We start from the raw sequence: 24605 nt of genomic DNA, 5'->3' as shown, positions 1-24605 counted from the left end.
CGAGTAAGAGATCAGCACGAATGAGGAAGTGATTGTCGAAACAAACGCCTATTTTGAGGCCAAAGATTAAAATCACTTTAACTTTAAAACCAATCTACAGATCATTATAAAATTTTGACACCTTTTATTTGAAGGTTAGGACTGGCTAAACAAAATACTAATTCTGCATTTAGGGCGCCATCTCTATGTCAGACCGGAAACTTATCAGCCGATGTGTAATAATGAAAATGAGGTATGATATGATATATGAACATAAAATGATGTAAATTATTTTCATTGCGATGTATACGCAGTTTTTTTAAATTAAAGTTCAGAATGAATGCGTTGCAACGCACGCAGGGTACAGCTATTATCTAGATTAAGTTTTCAGAATTTCAATGAGCTCGGAGCAATAGTTATGGAGAAGTCGTGTCCAACGTCATATTAATGTTGAAGGAGTCACCCAAAATAAATTCTCTAAAACTAATATGTATTTTTGTAATATGCGGCTCAAATACTATTCGTTTTTAAGCTTGAAGTCTGCCGAAAAGATTCTTTTTTATATATTGTAACAATATATATCAGCAGAAATTCTTTAATAAAAGAGCAAATTGTAAATTTTGTGGCAGAGTACAAGACATTGACCACCTCATAAAATTTTGTCCCAAATTCCAGAGGATCCGTGGCAGAAAATGGGATCAATACACTCAACATCAACTTTATGCTGATATTGACTGCAGGGAGAAAATCATCGAAATTCTTAAATATACCCTCGATGATCTGCTTGCCCCTGCGAGCACACCTGACTAATTTTATCTGGTTTTATTTTTAAACGTTCGGCTTTTAGGTTTTCTGGTTTTAAATTTCTGCTTTTAGTATTTTACTCCGGCACTTGCCGTTTCCTTAAACTGGCATCTTCCTTATACATAGGACATTCAAAATGAAATCTTGCTCTTGGTCAAGCTCAGCACCCTCTGTCTTACCTGGTGTCATCTTTGAGTGTTATCACCTCAGTGAAACTTTGGTTTACCTTAGAACATTTTGATCTTAGAGGCACTTAGCCTTGAAAGGGAGACACTTGAACTTTTAGTCGACTATTTTATTTTTTCTATTGGGCTTATTTTAGTCTTTTTATTTTTAATGTGATTTTTCATATTTTACCCTTTGATGTTTTAATTGACCTTACTTTTATATGTTTTTACCTGTATTTTTGACACTTTTATTGTCGGTTGATTTTATCCACTTTGATGTTTTAAGTACTTTTATTCTTTATTCTGTTTTATTTTATTTTACTTTTTCGGTTTTGGGATTTTTCCTATGTGTTTTAATCATTTTAATTTAGTACTTTTACTTTTCTGTAGTTTGGTAGTGTTTAGTCACGTGCAAACGGGTGAAACCCTTATCCGCAAACTCCTTCGGGGGTAGGTCGGTTACTATTGGTCTTATAATATTGTAACAAATCATAAACAATTTGTTTTTTGCATTCTTAAACCTGAATGAAATTTTTTAAGGAAATGATCGGCAATTATTTTAAAAAATGATGTTTCTATAACATTTTTTAACATTAATAAAACTAATTATACATTACCAATCAAAACGTTTTCCGTTATAAATAATTTTAATTATAAAAAATGCATAAATAATTTTTCATCGAGTTCAATAATGTGTTATGAGACAATTTAGATAATTTATTAAAAAGAGGATTTAAATAAAATCTTTACAATTACTGCGTGTATTTTAATGAATTAACGACTAAAAGGTATTATGAAAATAATTCTTTATTTCCTTAAAAGGAAAATAAATAAATTTTGAAACATTTACCAAATACCAGTTTTAGACAATGAAGAATAACATTATAGCAGTAAATATAATTTAAGAAAGAAAATTGGATTATCTTTCTGGATTGATTCAAATTGTCCTTCATGCGAAATATTAGTCCGTCGTGCATATGTAAAACGAAACGAAAACCATCATAAATCCATCATGTCCATCATAAGTCATCATCATTATATTACTGTTCCAACGTAAATTTTTACTCTTAAGTCGCTTTTTGCAATGACTATAAATTGTCCGTCATGCAAATCAATATTGTGTCTGTCCTGTGAAAAATTAGACGGTCTTGCAAAACAATAGTCCGTTAGGCAAAACATTAGTCCGTTATGCAAAACAAAAGTCCGTTATGCAAAACAATAATCTGTCTTATGAAACAATAGTCCGTCTTGCTAAAAAAGAATGCAAAACAATATTAATCGGTTCGTAATGCAAAACAATAGTCCGTCTTGCAAAACAATAGTCCGTTCTGCAAAACAATAGTTCGTTCTGCAAAACAATAGTCCGTTCTGCAAAACAATAGTCCGTTCTGCAAAACAATAGTTCGTTCTGCAAAACAATAGTCCGTTCTGCAAAACAATAGTTCGTTCTGCAAAACAATAGTCCGTTCTGCAAAACAATAGTCCGTTCTGCAAAACAATTGTCCGTTCTGCAAAATAATAGTCCGTCGTACATGAGTGAAAGGTAAGCTTTTCGGTCATCATCATTTAATAATTTCCAAATGTAAATTCAAGATTTAAGTCCGTCAATGAAAAACTTTTCAAGAGTCATCACCATTTTATTACTTTTCCAATATAATTTTCACTTTGAAGTCGTTTTTTGCAATGATTATAAATTGTCTATCATGCAAATCAATAGTCTGTGAGTAATACAATCTAGAAGAAAAGTATTTTATGTCTTAATGATAATAAAAAAAAGGCATACAACAAATTCCAATTCAAGAAGAAAGCGAGACTTTAGATTGAATGGTAATTTTTCGGACAAAAATTAGTTTTCAGTTCCTTCAATCACACTGGGGAATAAATTTTTTGTTGCAATTGTACAATTACTTGATTTCACCTAATTCGGGTAATCTCAAATTAGTTTTTTTTTCATTTTTTTTCATTAGTTCTTCTTCAAAATGATGTTTTCAGTTTAGTATATTTTTTGTCTAAATGTACACGTTTATTAGGAACATAAAGGTTTATATACATACAAATATACTTGTCTGCTCCTTTGAAAATAACACTTAAAAACGTATGACTTTAACGCATCGCATCATAAACTGAAATGTATTATCTTCTTTCTTCTATTGCCTATATAGCAGAAATGTGGGGACATTTAGTATTCCCTCAAATGAGTTTTAAAAACTCCTGGTTAGAATTACATTATGAAATCGCATAAAAACTGTATTTTGTAGAGAGAAACCAATAGCAGATTGGAAATCAGTGATCGATCGTATCTAAGATTTGCTAAATAAAAGGATTTTATATGGAAGGAATTGTGAAAATAATAGTAAATATTCAGCTCATTCTAACATACATGTATTAAAATTTGTAAATATATTGTCCTTATACCTATCAACTTTACATTCTTTAAATTTAAGTTGTATTTTATACAATGAACCTAAGAAAATTCAATAAATTCGTATACAGTTAAATCTGCATTCAAGCAACATAAACTGCTGTTTGTAGAAAATGCAACACCATGAAGGAATCATCAGAATCAAATGAAATTCGCAGCAAATGTCAATTATAGGATATTATGCAAATTAATAAAGTTTCAGAGCCATCGCGCGTGCGTGGCGCGCGCAGCGCCCTCTGAATTGATGCTGAAAGCGTATAAATAAAGTGCTGTAGCGGGACGTTGAAAATAGTCTATGATTATTTGTTAGTGGCAAACGTTTAGTGAGACCTGAGTATGCCTCCACGACGGAAGAATAAGAAATTCAAGCAACTTACGGAGTTTGAACGAGGGAGGATAATCGGCCTTCGAGAAGGAGGATTTTCCTATCGCGCAATAGCAGCTCGTATGCATCGGAACAGTTCCACAGTGATGCGAGTTCGGAAGCAGTGGACCGACGAGCACCGAACAACTCGAAAAACACGCACTGGACGACAGAAGGTGACGTCAGAGCGCGATGATCGACACCTGCTCCGCATGGCGGTGAATGATCGCACAGCTTCCTCCAGGCAGCTGGCAGCACATTGGTCTACTGCTACAGGTGTACAATTGTCGGCTTCGTCAATTCGTCGTCGTCTGCTGCGCCGTGGATTGCGTGCAAGGGTGCCATTATACAGGATTCCCCTCACGGCGGATCATCGACGGCTGCGTCGGCAGTGGGCTCTTGAGCACAGAGACTGGCGAGCTGATTGGCACCAAGTTGTCTTTTCAGATGAATCACGCTTCAATTTGTGGACCCATGATGGCCGTGTTCGTGTTAGACGTTATGCCGGTCAACGCTGCCTTCCTGAGTGTATTATTGAACGACATAGTGGTCGAACACCCGGAGTTATGGTCTGGGGTGCGATTTCGTATCATGGACGATCCAATTTGATACGAATTGAGGGTAATCTCAATAGCAACAGATACGTCCGTGAAGTGCTACAGCCCGAAGTCGTTCCTTTCCTTCAAGGCATCCCTGGAGCTATCTTTCAGCAGGATAATGCACGCCCACATGTTGCGCGGACTGTTAGAGACTTCTGTTCAGCACAACGCATGCAACTTCTTCCTTGGCCTGCTTATTCGCCGGATATGTCGCCTATTGAGCACGTGTGGGATATGGTTGGTCGGCGTCTCACTCGTGATCCGCGTCCTGCAGTTTCCAAAGACGAACTTTGGTTGCGCATACAAGCGATATGGAATTCTCTTCCTCAAGCAGATATTCAACATCTGTTTGACTCCATGCCACGTCGTATAGCAGCACTTATTGCAGCGCGTGGTGGCTGCACCAAATACTGATTTCGGACGCTTAATTTGTTTCTTTTGTTTTGAAATTTTCATCATTTATTTGTATCAGTACAAGTCGTTTCTGCATTAAATTTCATTTGATTCTGATGATTCTTTCATGGTGTTGCATTTTCTACAAACAGCAGTTTAATTTTTTTTTACTTTTTGTTCTTTGTGGTGTTCTCGACATTCACCATTTTAATTTTTCTTAAAAACAAATTTATAGATATATTTTAAAGGAGTTTCAGCAATTTTTTGCTTATAGTTCGTTTGCTTTTTTTCTTAATATTATAAAGATAACTCGGATAAAAAATCTGCAGATTCTAAAATAACATTCTGAGCTTGATGCCGTGCAGGAGGGCTTCCGCTACTGGGATTGTGAGTATTACATTAGAAACTTATCTTTTAATTAGTTTTATGAGTTAACCCGATTCAATAGTCTGCGATCATATATATATATCTATGACCCCATCTTAGGCATTTAAGTAATATTCTGAGCCCAGTACAATTATTTTTAAGTACCACATATTTGTATCATAATTTTTTCAGTTTAGGTTTTATTTTTTTTAAAAAAAGAATTATAAATTAAAGATCTTACTTGTAGTTAGTTTGATCTTCTCTTCTTGAATAAACTAAATGCACTTCTGCAAGCAGTTCTCATCCACTTTAAAGCACGTCCTGTCTTCTTTTCTTTTTTAACTGTAATCTCTATGTTAAAAAAAAGTAAAGTTTTAAGCATTTTGTCAAAAATAGTTTTCATCAGTAATTATATAGATATTTTAGTCTTATTTCATAACCGCCGTTAAAAAGCCGACTCAATTTTGAGTTTACGACTATCAATGTTCAATTCCGTAGCTTTGTAATTTTGAACCTAACCCAGGGAACTCTTGGATGATGCATTGGGACAAACTACCCTTCGTTGAGGACTATTTTATGCAACCAACCTGCATTTGCGTTATAAAGAGAAGAAAAACACGAAAACTTCTTGCGGTAAGCGTAACGGCAAGGGGACAATAACCCATTATCCGTCTACTATTGAGGATATTTCACGTCAGCTCTGTGTTTGGTGTCAGACGGGGTAGAATTCATATCAACCAGTCAATGCTGGGATTCGAACTTGGTTACCTCATTGGTAGGTGAACTGTCTAACCCCTGAGCCATCGCTGCTCTTTCTATATATTTAGAATTTATTTATTTATGACAATTACAAAAGTTTTGTCATGGCAGATTTTAAATTGTGTTTTTGTTATCCTTTTCTGAAATAAACCCGAACAAATATACGTATTGACCGTTTGATTATTAAAATTGCGAAGAGTAATGTCATGATTATTAGAAACACTTCACACTTTCAAAAACGGACTATTTATCTTGTTTTGATGTTTTACTTCCCGCTTTTTTAAATAAGGATTTGTTAGATTTCGATTGCATTTTTGTTTCATCCTCGATGAAATTAATATTTGCTATCCCCAATGAGTAGACTATTTTGCCTTCCTTTTTGACATGCTTTTAAAAATTTAAATTAATTGCAGAAAGTACGGGACACCTTATAAACTGCGTAGAAATACAATTAACTCTTAAACATTATCGAATCTTAAATTTACACTTAATGTAGATGGTACAGTTTTATTTAAGCATAAAATGGTTTTGCATAGATAATATTAATCATATTAGCACATTACTTATTGATTATCAAACTTTTATACTAACCTTAATATTATCTATATATCTTATAAGCAAAAAAATATATTTTAATTAATTTATTGGTAGCAAAAATGAAGTTTAAACAAAAATAAAAGTTGCCGCGAAATTTTCTTTGTAGTTTCTTTGTAGAGTATGTGTGCTTATTATTTCTTTGTTTATACTAAAGTGATTAAATTTTATGTTTTTCAGAGTTAACAAAAACGGTTGAAGGAGAAAAGTTTGTTTAAAATTGTTAAGTAATTGAATAATGCAGTTATCGAAGTCAACAAAATCGGTTAAAGAAAAAGTATTTGTTTATACTTGTTTTAAGAGTTCTCACCTTTATGAGCAATCGCTACTTCATCAGAGTTTATCCTCACGCTGTCAATGGGTTTATGAACAATAGACTCTCCTTTTATCTCATTTCTTATATTCCCTGATTCGCCAGTTTTTGTGATTGTTTCGTCGTTCATGTTTATCTTTATAAGATTCTCCATTCTCTTTTCCATATTCTCCATTTTGATACGGAGGTATTTCACTTCATCTGTCAATTCAGTCATTTTAAGCAAAATGAGGTCTATGTTTTTCTCCATATCAATCCTTGTATTATCTTCAGTTTTTGTCACGCTTTGCTCCTTGTCTGATTCCTCAATATCAGACGGTTTCATACCGCACTCATCCTCTAACTTGATGCCCTTTACGGAAAGAGTATTCAACATCAGTGTAATCATCTCCGTTCCTGGCATACTTTGCTCATCCGTAGATTTATTAATAACAATCTCACTCATTTGGGATTCATTCACTTGCATCCTATTTCTTTCGGAAAGAGTTTTTGTCTGGTTTGCATCAATATTTTCTAAGATCGCAGCTTCATCTACTGATAAATGCTCGCTGTGTTGCGCAGTGCTATTCGTCGGTGATGTGTGTTTAGCATCTACGTTATCATGAATGCTGTCATCATCTTGGTGAAAAAAGTCGTGCATCAATGCTTTAGAAGCTGGTAGTCTGTGCGAAGCGTCAAATTTCAAAAACTCTTTAATGAATTGGAGAGCAAGTTTCACATCTGTCTCACGCAAGTCATCAGCACTGAAGATTTTTGTCATTATTGGCCACAGTAATCTATTTTCCTGCGAAGAAAGTATAGCTAGTATATATTTAGATATTAATTATAGTTGTTATAAGTTCGATTTATGTTTAGTTCTAAATTTGTTATATTTGTCTCATAACTTCACACATTACATTACATATCCTTGCCGACTGATTTGAAGGAAAGAAGTTTTTTTTTAATAGTATTTGTGAAAGATAAGTATTTGTACCAGTAAGCTACAAAAATGAATTTAATTGAGTTAAAAATCAGGTCGGTGATTGCTGGCACATTTGAAATTAATTTTCTAAACTCATCAAATCTCAAATTAAAGTATAGAGATGGTTAAAACAAATATTAATATAATTAAAAACTAGCTTTAAAAATTAAAAAATAATAAAAATGTAATATATCTATTTTGAAAGCGTTTTCGCTTTAATTACAAACCAAAAATTTTTTTTAATCAATGTAGGTGTTATTTAATCACAATAAAATTTGCACGTGGGTATTCAAATTAAATAAAATAGCTTGCTTAAAACTGAAGCGATTTTTGACCAAAGAAAATGAAGTGTGTGGGTGTCTCAATTCGTAAGTTACAACTACGCAGATGTTAATGTTTGGTAATTTCAAGTTAAGTTCGTTGAAGAGAAAGGCATTAAACAGATTTCAAACTGTATGACTAGTAGTGGTAGTACTCAATTTGCATCACAACTGGAGCTGCGGTCTGTGAAACATCCCTAACTTCCCATTTACACGAGGCCTGGTATCACGCTCGTGATGTCACCAGACAAATGTGAACCTCATTTTTCAACTAGACTGTTTTCAGAGGCAAGCATTGCCTGGTGAAGACAACTTCGAGTCAGGCCGGAATTCAGGCATGAGATGATTGGCTCTTTGTGTCACGTGATTATTTTTTGCTACTCCTTACAAGTTGGTGCTCTTAACATCAGAAATGGTGTAAATTTGACAAACATTTTTTCAGGCTTGTGTCGTCGAAAGACTACTTTCAGACACCTTTTTTTGTCCTCGTGTAAATTGGGTGTAAGTATCATCCAAAGACACGACATCCCAATTTTGATCTTCTGCGTAGGGAATGACTCTCACGCTTTGGTAGACCCGTATGCGAAATCGAGCTGTTTATATGAACAGTTTAACGAGGACCAATACCGCATTCTCTCTAACTCTTCGCAGACTAATAAAAGTTAACACTCACTCGCGGCATAGGTGATCTACTAGAAACTGAATCGTATGATCAGTCCACTGTTAGATTATACAGCATGAAATAATAATCTACCTCTAATCGGTTAAGTATTGTCGTATACATTTCTTTTCTCTGGTCCGTAGGTGCAGCTCTTGTTATGGCGAAATAACTAAGCAGTTCCATAGCCAGACAACCGAACGCCCACATGTCTATGCTAGGTCCATCAAGGTGTTTTCTCTCTTTATACAAGACAACTTCAGGGGGTTGGTATACAAGTGGTACGCCTATATGTTGTCTGCAACAAAAAGTTTTGTTTTTGGTTAATAAATAAGAAGCATTGTTTTAAATTTACAGTGCTAAATTGTGGTAAAATAGCTATATTATTGTATTAAGACTAAACTTAAGATGAAATTCAATAAAATTGACCTTGAATGTCTTAACTTTTTTACAATTAAATTTCATACACTTCAAACGAAAACACATATGGTGTTAGGTTGTTTCAAAAGCTCTGCAACGCTTGTCAAAATTTCCCTTGCTTAAAGATCTCGTTTATAGCAATAACGAATCAAAACCAGAAGTTCAGTTTTATCCAAAATCATTTAGAGCATATTGATGAAAGTTTAAACTAAGAACGCCAAAACGACAACAACACAAAATTAAATTTTTTCGTTGATTTTTGGCTAAGTAAATTTCATTTTTAAGTTAAGTTGCCTACCACGACATTTAACAGTATCCATTCAACCTGAAATCATTAAGTTGTAAATAATGAACCTGAATTAAAACATAACATTATTTATAATCTTTAGTTCAGAAAATAATTACTTCAAAAGATAGATGTTGTTATTTATAAACTTAGCACGATTATTTTTTAAACATTCAATTTCAAATGCTTATATTAAGGATCTTTGTACCCATTACTAGTTAAAATAAATAATTATGTATGTTTTATCAGAATGTTTTTTACAAAATAAATTTTTTTTTAAAAATAAAAAGAATTTTTTTGTCGTAATACGCAAATCAGTGTTTACATATATAATTTTTTTAAAGAAAATCATAAGCTACCAGAGCAGAAAAATCATCTATTCCATATAAACTACATTTGATAGCAGAAGTAACTAAATCCTTTCATTTATGAAATAATAACTGAAAACCAAATACGTACTTGTGGAGAGGTTTTTTAGACTCCCTCAAGAATGTGAAATCGCACAAGAGTGCTGAATTTTCATCTGATAGGAGTACGTTGTCAAGTTTAATATCAAGATGGCAAGCTCCGTTAGAATGAAGATAGTCCAAACCTTGGAGCACATCTTTCAGCCAACACTTCACGATATTATAAGCTCCCTTCTTTTCTCGAAAAGCTGCGTCTTGAATGGAATCAAGCAATGTGCTTCGATACACTGGCATCAAGAAGACAAAAGTTTTTTGTCTCTTCAATTTGTGCATGCCTATCAAGGAGACTAAGTTGGGATGTCTTAGATTTTTCCATAATTCAGACTCGGCTTTTGACACCATCTCGTACGGCACAATTTTTACAGCCAGCTCAGATTTGTTCAAGGGCTCTCTCATTCTGAACACTTGTCCAAAGGAGCCTGCTCCAATACAGCCAAGGATAGTATATTTTTTCTCCTTTTGCAATATTTTAATTGCCTTCTTAACGCGCTTAGCACGTTTATCATTTGAAATTTTTTTCGCACCTTTCGCCATTTTAAATCTTGTATTAAATAACAACGTTTTTTCTAAACTTATTTGAATTCACAGCATTTGATTTCACACAACTCAAATGAGTAAGATAGAATAGAATAAATTACAATAATAAGAGAATTTCATTGTTGACTTAAAATGCACGCAAATCCTAAAATTTGCTAAACGAATCATTTCAATTATTTGACAACCATTGTTGAAATACATTTCTAAATAGCATTGTTAAATGTTATTAAAAATTGCTTTTTAAATTTACATTAGAGCTTATGTAATTTTTTAATTGTGAGCAATTGCCCCCAATATTTTCTTTAAAGGCCTACTAACCTTTCTATATCGTTACAAGATGTTTTCTGATGATAGAATTAATAGTTATTCATAATTATAAATTTATATATTACTAGGAAAAAAAACTTCACAAATGCAGCTCGTTTTACTGTTCCTATACTGTATACTTTTATAAACATTTATTCTAACTCGCCAAAATTTGTCACCAAAATTTAGAAACAAAATCAGCTAAGAACATTAAAAACAAAAAAATTGTTCTTAGAATCAAAAATTAAAGTTTGCTTTTCCTCTAGAGTCTTAAAAATTGCCTTAAAATTTTGATTCAGAGTTTTATGGTGTTTCAAAATTTTCATACGATCATAAACCGTAGTATAGTTTAATTCTTCGTATGAAAAAAAAAACTATCTTGAAGTTGTATCTACCTCGTAAAACTTCTTTTGTTTACATTGTAACAGAACTTTTTAAAACATTTTATTTAAAATCACTTACGTAGCAGTAAGATACAATCAAGTCTTTTATAAAAAATAAAAAATATAATGTCAATCAAAATAAATTATGCTGAAAAAATATAAAATTTGATTAATAGTAAGATCTTATTCGAGTTTTATTAAGTCCCCATTTCATTTATTTTTTACCAAGTAATGAGCCATATAATAACATGGTCAATCCACGCTATGTCTTAAAAATCTAAATTATTGAGAAAATCAATTAATTCCAGTTTCTCAAGCATCTTAATAAACCATTTTTTTTACCATAACATCATGTAATGAAAAGAAGATTATAAATGTCTTGATCTCGAATTAAGTGAATTTTAAACATGATTCTGGCAAAAATTATAATATTCAATAAGAGTTTATAAAATTGAAAGGAACATACTTCCAGCTGAATCAGGAATTTACAGTTTAAGTGAAAACTAAGGAGCCGTCCATAAATAATGTTGAACACTTTTTAAAAAAAATATTTCTGATCCCCTTCTCAATTTTGTCAAAAAGTTTGATATTTTTTCCCATTATTACACGTATATTTCAAAGTATATTTTAATTTCTGATTTTCGTGTTTTAATAGTATTAGTATTAGTAACCGTCACAATAATTATTATATGAATTCTTAATTTAATGAAGAAAAAAAATTTGCGCTGCTGATTTTGAAATTTTTTTAATTTTAACCAAAATGAGGGGCAGTACACTTCATATTACACCTATATCATAATACCCTGTGTCACAAATTTTTACAACTCACAAACCTCCCTTCCCCCCCTCCTCCAAGAGTGACATCATTTATAAAGGGTCCCTAAATTAAAACAGTACTTTAAGAGGTTTGATGCAGATATTCTCTGGATGTACATTTACTCAGTATAATCAAGCTTTCTTCATTTCTTAAAGAAATTTATTCTCCATATTCTCCTGAAATTAAATGCATATAATAAAACAAACTAATAAAATTTTAAGAGAAAATTAGTGATCACCGCAAGGCGATCATAGGTAAACCATTGGCAAAATGGTTGTTGTCTAATTTTTTTTGGAAAAGCAAATTTATTGTGTTTTCATTTTGGACATTTTAACTGTTAATCCTGAACTGCTCGGTACACAATTTCACAGACATATCAGAATGCAGCTCAGACACATTCTGTGTAAATTCTTCTGATGACTGAATAGACATTGTACAGCCAATCGAGATCAATATTAACATTTTCGGATTGGTACAATGGTGTTCGATGGAGATTGTAAGCTGCATCATACACCCGTTTCGGATTCACATGTTCATACATGAAATATGATTTGAAAGCTAAACTTTTTTTTTCCAATTTTACATGAATATTGAATGAATTATTTATAATGTGTGGAAGACAGTATACGGTCTTGTGCAAGTCATTGGGTACGTTGACAATGGATCCTTTTATCCCTAACCTGGTGATCAGTACCCAGTTCTCGTATTTACATGAAAGATGTTAGGAGAGTCACCATTTGCTCTTCGGAAGGGTTCAATTATGTCAACCACTTAGGTACTTTTGTGAGGAACGGGCTTCATGCTTGCGTTTGTGAACGGAATCCTTTCGTTTTTCCGTTTGTATGCAACGCTCAAGGTATTTCTGTCTACATTCTTTGGCCTGACTTTTTCAGCCTCAGTAAGTTTATACTTTGACATGGTTTTTTTCTTGCTTCAACTCTAACCTTTGGGACCATGTCAATCAGTTTGGGACCCTCTTTATTTGTGATATTCATTTGAATTAATGTTGAAAACGATCCAGTTTGAAATGTAGGTTAGAATTTCTGATTCTTAATTAAAACAATAAAAACAAAAATATCGATGTAATTCTCTTTTATTCACAACTCAAGAAGTATTTATGAGATTTCTCTGGTCCCATACCTCAAGAATGAACTCATCAATTTAATGCATAACAAAATTAAAAGTGAAAAAAGAATTCTAAACCATGATCGGTGAAATATAAATCGGGCTTTCACGTATGTGTAAGAAACGGTGCTGAAGGGGTTAAAAACGTGATAGATTTATTTCTTCGTATTAGTAATTTAGCACACATATGAAATAGGCACAGATTTTTTCTCTTCTTAAAATAATAAAAATTTTTTTTCGCAAAATCTTAATTCAGATTTTTAAAAAGAATGAGAAATGTCTTTAAAATCATAGTGTATGTGGACGACTTAAATTAATAACAAATTCTTAATAACTACCATTACTTTAAAATATAAGAATAAAATGTATTTGCAATTGCAGATAAGAAAATAAAATTATTTCCGAAATAAAAATTTTAACTTACAAATTTGGCAGAACAGAATTTCTAAAATAAAAATGTGAAAAGTTAACATTTCAAAAGCAAGCACTCTTCGCTTTATTTCCATCTCAATTTTGAAGCTCGCCCCAAACTTTCCGCTTTTATAGAGGAAAAGTTTGGTCTCATTAATTTATTTCAAAGTTATGTTGAAACAAACTGACGTTTATATGTATAGCAATCAATCAGATTTGTCAACAGAAAATGTTTGTTTGAAATCAGTAATGGAATGAAACATACTGCAGAAAACAGAGACGGGATGAATAAAATTAGAAAACTAATAAAGAAAAAAATACCCATCCAGGGTATTAGGTTTGCAAGATTCTATCGTAAAGAAAAAAAAAGTATTGACGTAATATAACACAATTTCGAACTGTTGAGTATTAACTCAAGTAGTAGTACTTCTTTACTGCATTTTCTTAATTAAACAAACTAAATGATGAAACCACTCTGAAATTTGATACTATTTTGGAAAGTAATAGAAAAAAAGATTTGAGACTAAAAATTAAACGTGAACACATTAGTGTTGTCGCTTAAAGCAACTTAAATTTACGATAATTGTATGAATAAAATATAGAGATAAGGCGCAAAAAAAAAAAAAAGAATTCTTAAACAACGATTTCATTCATTTTGAAAAGTTAGTTTATAAGACAAGGAAGTTGCTTCCATAATTTTTATCATCTCGGACACTTGAAATCATATTTTAATGATAGACATTTGGGAAGGGAAAACTCCCTTAATTTGTCATTGACCGCTGGTAAGTTTAACCGCGTCAGTGTTATCTTTATTATAAATTGGACAGAAAAACACATAAATACAGCTTCAACAAGTAATAAAGAGTTAGATATCTGTGCAATCTTCTTTACTGAAGTGACAAAGTTGTATAAGAGGAATATTTCTTCTTTTATTTTATCATAAAAACCTACTCAGTCAAAATGGCTCATTTAAATTATTTTTTGTATATTCTGGGAATAATTTTTTTGCAATTGTGGAATTAATAAATTTTTATCATTATATATCTTTCGTTTTTTTGGCATAATATTTAAACATTTCATTTCTTCAATATATTTTATTTTTATTTATTTATTGAAAAATCAAAAAAAAAAAACGTTTTAGTTCGTGTAACTAGGTTACTTGTTTTTAAAGTGAAACTTTCTTAAAACCTTCAAAAAGAATAGAATATGAATTTTCTGATAAATCTTATAAAGCTATGAAATCTTAAAGAATGCTATAAAAGAAGGACTACTATAAGACGTATTTAAGGATGCGATAAAATAAATAAATATTGCTAAAGGAATCCCCATAGAATCACGATAAAAATGCACAGATTTAATAATTATTTGAAATTTATCTACGGATTCGATTTGCGACCTACATTCAAATATAATATATTTAAATATTTATTTAAATGTAATCAGATAATTTAAAAAAAAAATATTTCATATAAAGACTACTTGCAGTGCACAGAAAGATTTTTTTAAAAAATCACTTAAAAAAGGAAAATAAATTTAATTATTTTAAGAAGAGAAAAAAATTCAGCATATTTCATATGTGTGCTAAATTTAACATCACTTCATATTTTTCTATCAGGTTTTAACCCTTCAGCAACGTGATCACGCATACGTGAGCGCTCGATTTACACTACACGGATAACGGTATCATATATAAAACAAGCCCTAGTGACTCTAGCGACTCAATGACGTAAACATGACAAGGCATGGACGTGATCTCAATTCCGTACACTTGTACTACATCTCGTATTAGTACGTATACGCATTCTTATGTTCGTATAATTTGCGTGTTAATCCTTAACTTTGCTCTTTTTACACAATGTTAGAAAGCACTATTGTTTATGATGATGAGATTATATCTTTTCGTTGTTAATTTTCTGTTTTGTTTTTTTTACTTTTTTAAATATTTAATAATTCTACCTCTTTTTTATTTAAAATTCTATTAAATTCTTTTTTCCTTTTACTTTTTTTAAAATCTTTTCCTTATCGATATATATATATATATATATATATATATATATATATATATATATATATATGTAATACAAAATTAAATACTTTTGTATTAATAAAAGCATTAAAACTTCATTCGTTTTCATAAAATATCTTTAGTAAAAGATAAGAGTAGAAATTCTATTTTGGGACTTCAAGGCTAAAAACATGCCAATGAATAATAATTAGATTTATACTTCAAAAGAGAAGTTATTTTAAGATCTTTCACTTCCATATAAGGAAAGATTAAACGATTTGCTATGAGTAATAAATAAATTTGATGAGGCGTAAGAATACAGAAAAAGCATATGACTGGACCCTCTTCACAACTTTTTATCACCCTATAAAATAGAGGAGCAATGTTTTAGCGTGACTTTTTGGTGTATAATGTTTACCAACTAAACTCCGTCGGATCTGACTGGAACTTTGTCTCCCCCCCCTCTCCAGCCGGGAGAGCGGGGATGTGACTTCGGCTTCACGATCTATTTAGTAAATAAAATCTTGTGCACAACATGTTCTCATTATTCCTGCTTTCTTGACAAATAAATCCACCAAAATATAGGGGTTGTTGCCCTTATATTATATATATATATATATATATATATATATATATATATATATATATATATATATATATATATATATATATATATATATATATATATATATATATATATATATATATATATATATATATATATATACTTAATCTAACGGTTGTAAATATCTTACAAATACTAAATGGTAGCGAGATAACCGAATATCCTGTCACTTAAGTGCAAAGTGCCGTGACTGGAGTCCTCTCTATCAGTTAATTTGAATAAAGGTGCTGGTTTTAAGAAAAAATGAAACTTTTCGTGGATTTAAAAAAGATGGTGCAAAGCTGAATTGGCTAAGGTTAGTAAATATCTACATTTACTCTCAAAATTTAATATATACCCTTTCAACGTCTATTTTTAAAAATAGAAAAAAAAAGAGTTTCGCATTTTTAAGATAGAAAATAATCTTTAACTCAGTGGATAAAGAATTGGATATCAAAGATAAATCGGAAATCTTTTGGAGATATCTTCAGAGGGAGGCATTGGCCCACTTTGAACTGTCTGGCCAACTATGATGATGAAATATTTATCACTATTTATCACTAAATTATTAGAAGCATAAAAATAATCAAAGTCATAATATTTTAATCTCGTCAGTTGTTTTTTAAGAACTTAAAATTAATTACAACAAAATTAAAAAACAATGTGTGCTTTCAACCTGAAAATTAATGCTTTTATCATACGCTGTTTGAAAAAGAAAACAGTTTGCAAACTGCAAGTGCATGAAATTATAGATATTTCCTTAGTTTAATTAGTTCTTCTTAATACTTTTATGCTGCTTGACATTATTTTATTTTCTTAAATTTGCTTTTAAAAGTAAAACAGTAATTGCTTATTAACAAACAGTGTGATAAAAAAAGATTATAATCGAATATAATTGATAAAGTGTTCAGCACGAATTGTACTTACTAATTTGAATATAATACTTGGTTTGTAATTAAATTTCATGCTGAGCACTTTTTCAATAATATTAGATGGGAAAAAATATGAACTCTTGAATAAATATATTGTATATATTTGTAGAGTTCACTAAATCGAAGAGAATACCGAACCTGCAACCTGTCATCGAGCAGATCTTGATATTCCTTCTTCTCGGAAATTAGCTGTAACCGACTGCAAGATACAAATGTCACTTTTCCCAGCATATAAATATCTGTGAAATCACCAAGCTACTATTACTACTACTCAGTGTGTTATACATTTATTTTGTATTTTAATTTATTTTAAGTTAGTCACTCAGTTTCGTGACTGTATATTTTTCCGGAAAATAAAACTTTTATTTTTATCTTCTGATTGTTATGATGTTGTCTTTGGTTCCCGAAAATGTGAGAACGTTATATCTAGTTCCAACATATTTGAATAAATATTTATATATATATATATATATATTCTTGAAAACTATGAAAATTCAGCATGAACTGAATTTATTTTGCTATATTAATTTTAGCTTCCTCTTAAACTTTCACATGAACAAGTTAGAGTTACCGCCTAGTCTCCCCATTACCTACCAAGGTAGCAGAGAACCATGAATTGCACATCAAAAATACGTATATTCTACCTTTAAATTTTACAAAGCATTCGTAAAGTTTATGTGAAGTTGAAACGTCGAATTATAGCAAAAAAACGGTTCGAAAGCGTAAAATACATGTAAAATTATACGTAAATAAATTCGTTTCTTTTAACAAATATTTTATCAACCACATTTTACTAGTTAAAGGAACAGTTGCTAACGTAAAAGAATGCCACGTTTCAACAACAAATCTGGATCGAGATATCCACATCACGTCAGTTGTAGGCATCCTATTGCAAATGCTCTATGGCAATCGTAATTAAACCTTTCAAAGGCCGTGGGAAGTATACTTACCACCACTTTTAATTTAGGTTTCTAATAACTTCATAAGGATTTGTTAATAACTTTTTTGAAGTGCGTTTGAATAAAATTGAAAACCTTTTGTTAGTTTAAAAAAACGTATAAAATTTTTAAAATACATAATTCCTTCTGATATTTGTAGCATTTATAAAAATTTTTTTGTAAATAAAGAAAAATAAAAGTCAATAAGTTCCTAATGGGTCAGGTTAAATGTATTTACCACCAAAAGAATGGCATTTTTATGAACTAAATGAGTTTTTTTTCTTATATCAATTACTGTTCTTAAAACAATTCCAATTCCAAAAATACTTTAATTTACCTTTACTAGAAATAAATGGCCCATTACAGGGTTAAACTCTTTAAAGCCGCTAACACATCTGTTACCATTTTGTTATTTTTCCCTGTTTATTATTAATATTTCATTAAATATTGCTAACTAGTTAAAAACTTATATTTGCCAAGAGCGAAAGAGTCTAAATTCTTTAAAATCGATAACTATTTAGTAAAAAACTTATATTTATTTATATAGGTACGAATAATATAATTCATTCCGAGGAAATCACTACGCAAAAAGAAATGATTGATTAGTTTTTTTCAATATTTCTGTTCATTAATCACTGCAATTTTTTTGTTATGGATAAAGTGACATTTAACCATATATGGCAGTACTTTTACTTTCGTTACTTGTACCGCCGGTACAAGTAAAAAGTATGTACTTTTACTTGTACTTCGTTACTTTTTAAATTTAGTACTTTTACTTCTACTTTCGTTACTTTTTTAGGGAAAAAGTACAAGTATTTGTAACGAAAATATCGAATGAAATCGTTACTTTTTTCTAAAACTCGGTAAGCTTTGAAAAAAAAATATTTAAAAATAATATTTATGTTTTTTTTTAATTTATAAAATTAATGTGTAATATATATGCATTAACAGCCAACTTCGTGTTTAAATACCTTCTGTTTCAACTTATACTGCACATTCAATTATTTTTTACTAGCTCAAAGGTCACAAAGCTAACTGAAACCCCGTGTTTGCTTTGTTTACGCTTGTGCTTTTAAAACGCGTCTCTAAAGAGTAGAGCAATTTTAAATCAATGGTAATTTAAATAAATAAAAATAATAAACTAAAAATTAAAATCAATAGATAAAATTTCCTTTTCGTGCAAATCCATAAAAAGTTTGATATTAAAATTATATTTGATTTTAAAATTATATTATACGATTATATTATAAAATTATATTATAATATTCTTCCGAATTTAAAAATAAATTAATATCCATAACTTTCAAAATTAAAAATAATTAAATAAATAACAACAATTTCGCAAAATCATTAAAGAACATAAGAATATTATTCAATAAAAGTTTAAGTTACTTTGAATTTTCGATTTCCTAGAAATGGGCTTTTAAGTCGTTACTTTTTTTGTTCAGTACTTGTACTTTTACTTGTACTTTTTACTCGTTACTTTTTAAAATAAGAACTTTTTACTTTTTACTCGTTACTTTTTTTTAAAAATACTTGTACTTTTACTCGTTACTTTTTAAAAGCAACGTTGCCATATATGCATTTAACAGCTAGAAATAAGACATAACATCCTGCAGTGATAAATGTGTTGATAAAACGCGCGTAAAATGTATGACATAATGATTCTGAAGCTACAGTTTCATTCATTTTGATAAGCGTGTGTAAAAACAGGGAAGTTGCTTTGATCAGTCGATTCGGGCACTTAAAATCATCTGTAAATCATATCTAAGATGGGATAAATCCCTTGTCAACAGATACTTTATGGCCTCAGAATTTTTACATCATATTTAAATTATACACATTTGAGAAGGGAGTATTCCCTTGATTTGTCATTGACCACTGGAAAGTTTGACCTCATTATTGCTATCACTTCTATAAATTGACAGAGTTTATGTGTTATTGTTGGGAGAAAACACATAAATACAGTTTATGCAATTAACAGTTGATGATCTCTTTGCAATCTTTTAATGCGTGTGGAAAGTGTTCTGAATGTATATAAAAGGGTTGGTTTTTCACTCAATTTATCATAAGAATCCAGTCAGTAAAAATGACTAGTTTTAATTTTTTTTTCTGTATTCTAGGAATACTTTTTTGTCAAGTTTGTAAGTAATGAATATTCTTAATAATATTTTTATCTCTTTCTCAAAGTTATATTATACTCGTGTTTATTCGATATTTTATTTAACAATTTTTCCGAAACATATTTATGTAAAGGTTTTAAAACTATTAACCACTGCTATTAATATATTTATAGTAATGTAAAAAAAGAAAACAGTAGCATGGAATTAGCTCTTACCAGCTACCAGCTCAGCACCCAGAAAAAAATAAAATATCAGTAGAAAAATTTCTAAAACAACATTCTGAAAAACTCACCTTTCCAATTATTTAAAAACAATTATGTTGGAGAATTTCTAATTATATACTCTCTACTAATAATAAAATTTATTTGTTCAATTGTTTAACACCATAATTTATTTCATTAATTGTTTAGCAATTAAACAATTGTTTTGTCTAACTGTTAAGCTTAATTTACTTTATTTCAATTTAAGCTATTCTGCTATATTTAAACAGTTGTTTTAGTGTTGTTAAAATTTCTTTCACGTTAAACAATTTAAATCCAGAATCCTGCGAGAAATAGGTTACTTCTGGATACATTTATAATTTATTGTTATTTATATTTATAATACAATTTATTTGTAGAACAAATTTTTTTTTAATCGTTAAACAATATAGTTTATTTGCTTAATCGTTTAACAATATAATTTATTTTTTCAATTGTTTAACAATGTAATTTATTTCATTAATTGTTTAACAATTAAACAATTGTTTTGTTTAAATGTTAAGCTCAATTTAATTTATTTCAATTTAAGCTATTCTAATATATTTAAACAGTTGTTTTAGTGTTTTTAAAGTTTCTTTCACGTTAAACAGTTTAAATCCAGAATCCCGCGAGAAATAGGTTTCTTCTAGACAAATATGTTTTGAAGGATAATACAATTTATTTGTAGAACAAAAAATTTTTTTTGTTTAATCGTTAAAGAATTTAATTTATTTGCTTAATCGTTTAACAATATAATTTATTTTTTCAATTGTTTAAAAATGTAATTTATTTCATTAATTGTTTAACAATTAAACAATTGTTTTGTTTAAATGTTAAGCTTAATTTAATTTATTTCAATTTAAGCTATTCTAATATATTTAAACAGTTGTTTTAGTGTTTTTAAAGTTTCTTTCACGTTAAACAGTTTAAATCCAGAATCCTGCGAGAAATAGGTTTCTTTTAGACAAATATGTTTTGAAGGATAATACAATTTTTTGTAGAACAAAAAAATTTTTTTGTTTAATCGTTAAACAATATAATTTATTTGCTTAATCGTTTAACAATATAATTTATTTTTTCAATTGTTTAACAATGTAATTTATTTCATTAATTGTTTAACAATTAAACAATTGTTTTGTTTAAATGTTAAGCTTAATTTAATTTATTTCAATTTAAGCTATTCTAATATATTTAAACAGTTGTTTTAGTGTTTTTAAAGTTTCTTTCACGTTAAACAGTTTAAATCCAGAATCCTGCGAGAAATAGTTTTCTTCTGGACAAATATGTTTTGAAGGATAATACAATTTATTTGTAGAACAAAAAAAAATTTTTTTTAATCGTTAAACAATATAATTTATTTGCTTAATCGTTTAACAATATAATTTATTTGATTAACTGCTTAACAATTAAACAATTGTTTTGTCTAAATGTTAAGCTTAATTTAATTTGATTAAATTTTCCTGGTTTTTGCATTCTTAGTTTTTGCCGTTATCGCACATGTGTTATGATATTAAAATTTCAGAATTTCGGTAGCATTTATTTTAAATTATTTCTGCTAATTACATATAAAATATTTAAAGAAATTTCATAGGCTGAGAAACTACGTTGCGTTACTTTGTATGCGAATCTTTTATTCACTGTTTGCAAAATTTATATTATACTTTATGATTCTTCGTTTAATAATATTGATTAAAAACAATTTTATCCATTGCTATGGCTTAATAATTAAAACATGAATATAACGCGTCATGATGTTAAAAATTTTAAGTGATTCGTACTCACCTGGAAAAAACTAAAAACTGGTATCAATTTTGTTGTTACGTAGCTAAAACTATTTTGTTGCTAGTTTACACTAACAAATTAAAATTACTTATCATCTACCTTCGGATCTTCATATAATTATTATAAAAGAAGATGAAGTATTCTGGTAGTTATAAACATAATTATGAAGGCACCAATTATATCATGCGGATGGTAATGGTATCATTTCAGTATTATATTATTGTGGCCGTTTCAGATACATTTTAATTTAGATATGAAAGAGGTATATTTATCCTTCCTTCATATACTTATCACGAAGCAAATTTTATATTGGTATATAATCTATCTTAATTAAGTGATGAGTTTCATTTTTTTAAAATTCCATTTGCAGAACTTTCAAACATATACGCATTTTAATTTCTACCTACAGGCACATGACATATAGTGGTGATAATACAGTGTCTTACTTTCGGATAATACTTAGTGATAATACAGTTTCGTACTTTCTGTTCTGTTTGCTATTAACTATTTACTCTCAGATGTCTAATCTCAGCCACTATATTAAAGAAATTAGAATTTTATTTCAATTTAAATCCATTTGCTTTAGATAAATTTTTCAAAATTTCTTAAGACTCGGGGAAATTCGTTATATCTTTGAAACATTCTAACTACAAAAGCTATCAACTAACCGTGAAAACTTAGCGGTACTTAATAGAACTATTCAACTCTTTATTCAAAGCAGAACATGTCGAATTTTTAGCACGATATCCACTACATGACAACTACAAGTTAACCCTTTCCACTTCGAAGACACTTATAAGGCGACATTAAAAAATACCACATTAAACTTTAAATTTTTTATAGATTAATAATTAGCAAATTACTGCATTAAGGACTTAAAATGATTTAGCGCTTACGTTAGTTCAAACAGCATTTTTAAGCACTCGGCTTGCAAATTGTAAAAATCTCCCAAACTTAAGAGTTTACTAAAACCAAATATTTATGTTTTAGGTTTGGTCTATTCATCTTGCAAAGAAATAAATGGCTTAACAGGTGATATTTCGTATACCTATTTCGTCAGAGGCGCTAGCCTCTATCATAAATGCTGGTTTTTGAAAAATCCCGAAGAGAATGTGATTTTCATTCAACTTAATAATGTTAGTTTTCATAACAGGGTAAGTACTTATATAAATTCCATGTAATTAAACACATTCTCTTCTAATATAAATTTATACAATGATAATTCGCGAAAAAAAAAACTTCAAAAAATGCGAAATAAAAAATGACGAGGGATAATGATTAATTTTAATGTTTTCCTAATTTATAAAAACTCACCCGAAGAAATTCATTTTCCTTCACCATAGTAGCATCAATCTACGTCCGATCGTAGGCACCACTGCTTCCTCGGTGGGCTCAGAATTCTAAGGGGAAGTTGAGACTCGTATTTAAATAAGAATTGAAGAAAAAATATTTATTAAATATTGAGTATTATTGTATTTATTTTGTTTGAGTATTCAATTTGTTTCGTATCAAAATTTCATAAAAATAATTCACTACGCATATATTACATTTTATTAATGCAGCATTTAATTAAGTTGCAGAAGCATAAATGCGAGACGAGAAATGGATGTGCTCCTTAGGACAGTGCTACGAGGTTTGGCTTTAATAGGATATGACATCAGTGCCTATACTAACTGCACGACATAAAGTCCAGCGCCTTTCCTTTCCTGGGCTCATGACTCATATTGGTTGGACCCTGGGTCAGATGGGTCACGATTTCAGCTGATAGGTGAGTTCGAGTGCAGTGGCGTACGCAGAATTTTTTCAAGGGGGTGTTCATAATTTTCTGAAACTACTAAAAGAAATTCGAGTATGTAATAAAGCACTATTATTTCCCTAATTTAGACAGCTAGACAATTTTGACTTTTTATTTAGACAGCATTGTTTAGTTAAATTTTGATTTGATTTTTTAAGATTAAGATCATCATGTAATATCTTCTTGCATGTAATATCTTCTGAAAAAGTCCAATGTCATATGGGTGGGAAGTAACACATTGAGGGCCACTATCCAGCAACAAAAAATTGTCCCACAGCTTAATTCATGAGTTCCCTTGTCTTCTGGGTTGGGTTCTAAATTGCAAAGACATGGAGTTTAACATTGACAGTCACAAACTAAAAAATGGTTTGGCAGTTCAACGTCGGTTTTAAAATAAAATCAACTTATGACATATATTTATAAGTCACTTTCGTTGAATATTTAAAACTTTTTACAGTTATAGTTATCAGAATTTATAACTAAAAGAAGAATTATGCCTATCTCTCTAATGCAGTAAAAAGTGAAAGAAGCTATTTTTATATTCTTATCAATTCTATAAACTTATAAACAAATTTTATGTATTTTTATAAACACCCTCATTTGTTCGAGATACTAGGAACGTTTTGTAAGAGAAAAATTAAATTTTTTTCATGATTATATAATTACCAGCACTTTTAATCAAAATATCAACTTTCTTGTTGGACCGACCAGGTGGCCGAGTGGTTAGCGTGTCTGA

General features: G+C 29.9%; 2 protein-coding genes across 2 annotated transcripts; both read right to left on the bottom strand.

Moving 5' to 3' along the window:
* Nucleotides 1-1812: 1812 nt before the first annotated feature.
* Nucleotides 1813-9477, bottom strand: LOC107453130 (uncharacterized). The gene is made up of 4 exons (XM_087151072.1): nucleotides 8796-9477; nucleotides 6758-7544; nucleotides 5336-5445; nucleotides 1813-2684 (listed from the first exon to the last, which is right to left on the bottom strand). The coding sequence occupies exons 1-3, from the start codon at nucleotides 8907-8909 to the stop codon at nucleotides 5342-5344; spliced, it is 1005 nt and encodes a 334-aa protein (XP_087007198.1). The 5' UTR covers nucleotides 8910-9477; the 3' UTR covers nucleotides 1813-2684; nucleotides 5336-5341.
* A 350-nt stretch (nucleotides 9478-9827) lies between these two features.
* LOC147803402 (cyclin-dependent kinase-like 4) lies at nucleotides 9828-10406 on the bottom strand. Its single transcript, XM_087151289.1, has one exon. The coding sequence runs from the start codon at nucleotides 10404-10406 to the stop codon at nucleotides 9828-9830; it is 579 nt and encodes a 192-aa protein (XP_087007415.1).
* Between the last annotated feature and the right edge of the window lie 14199 nt (nucleotides 10407-24605).

The sequence above is a fragment of the Parasteatoda tepidariorum genome, chromosome 9, assembly GCF_982258835.1.
Source record: "Parasteatoda tepidariorum strain Cologne lab strain chromosome 9, Ptep-v5.0, whole genome shotgun sequence".
Taxonomy (NCBI): Eukaryota; Metazoa; Arthropoda; class Arachnida; order Araneae; family Theridiidae; genus Parasteatoda; species Parasteatoda tepidariorum.
Note: the sequence above shows the minus strand (reverse complement) of the source record. Positions and strands in the feature narration are given on the sequence as shown.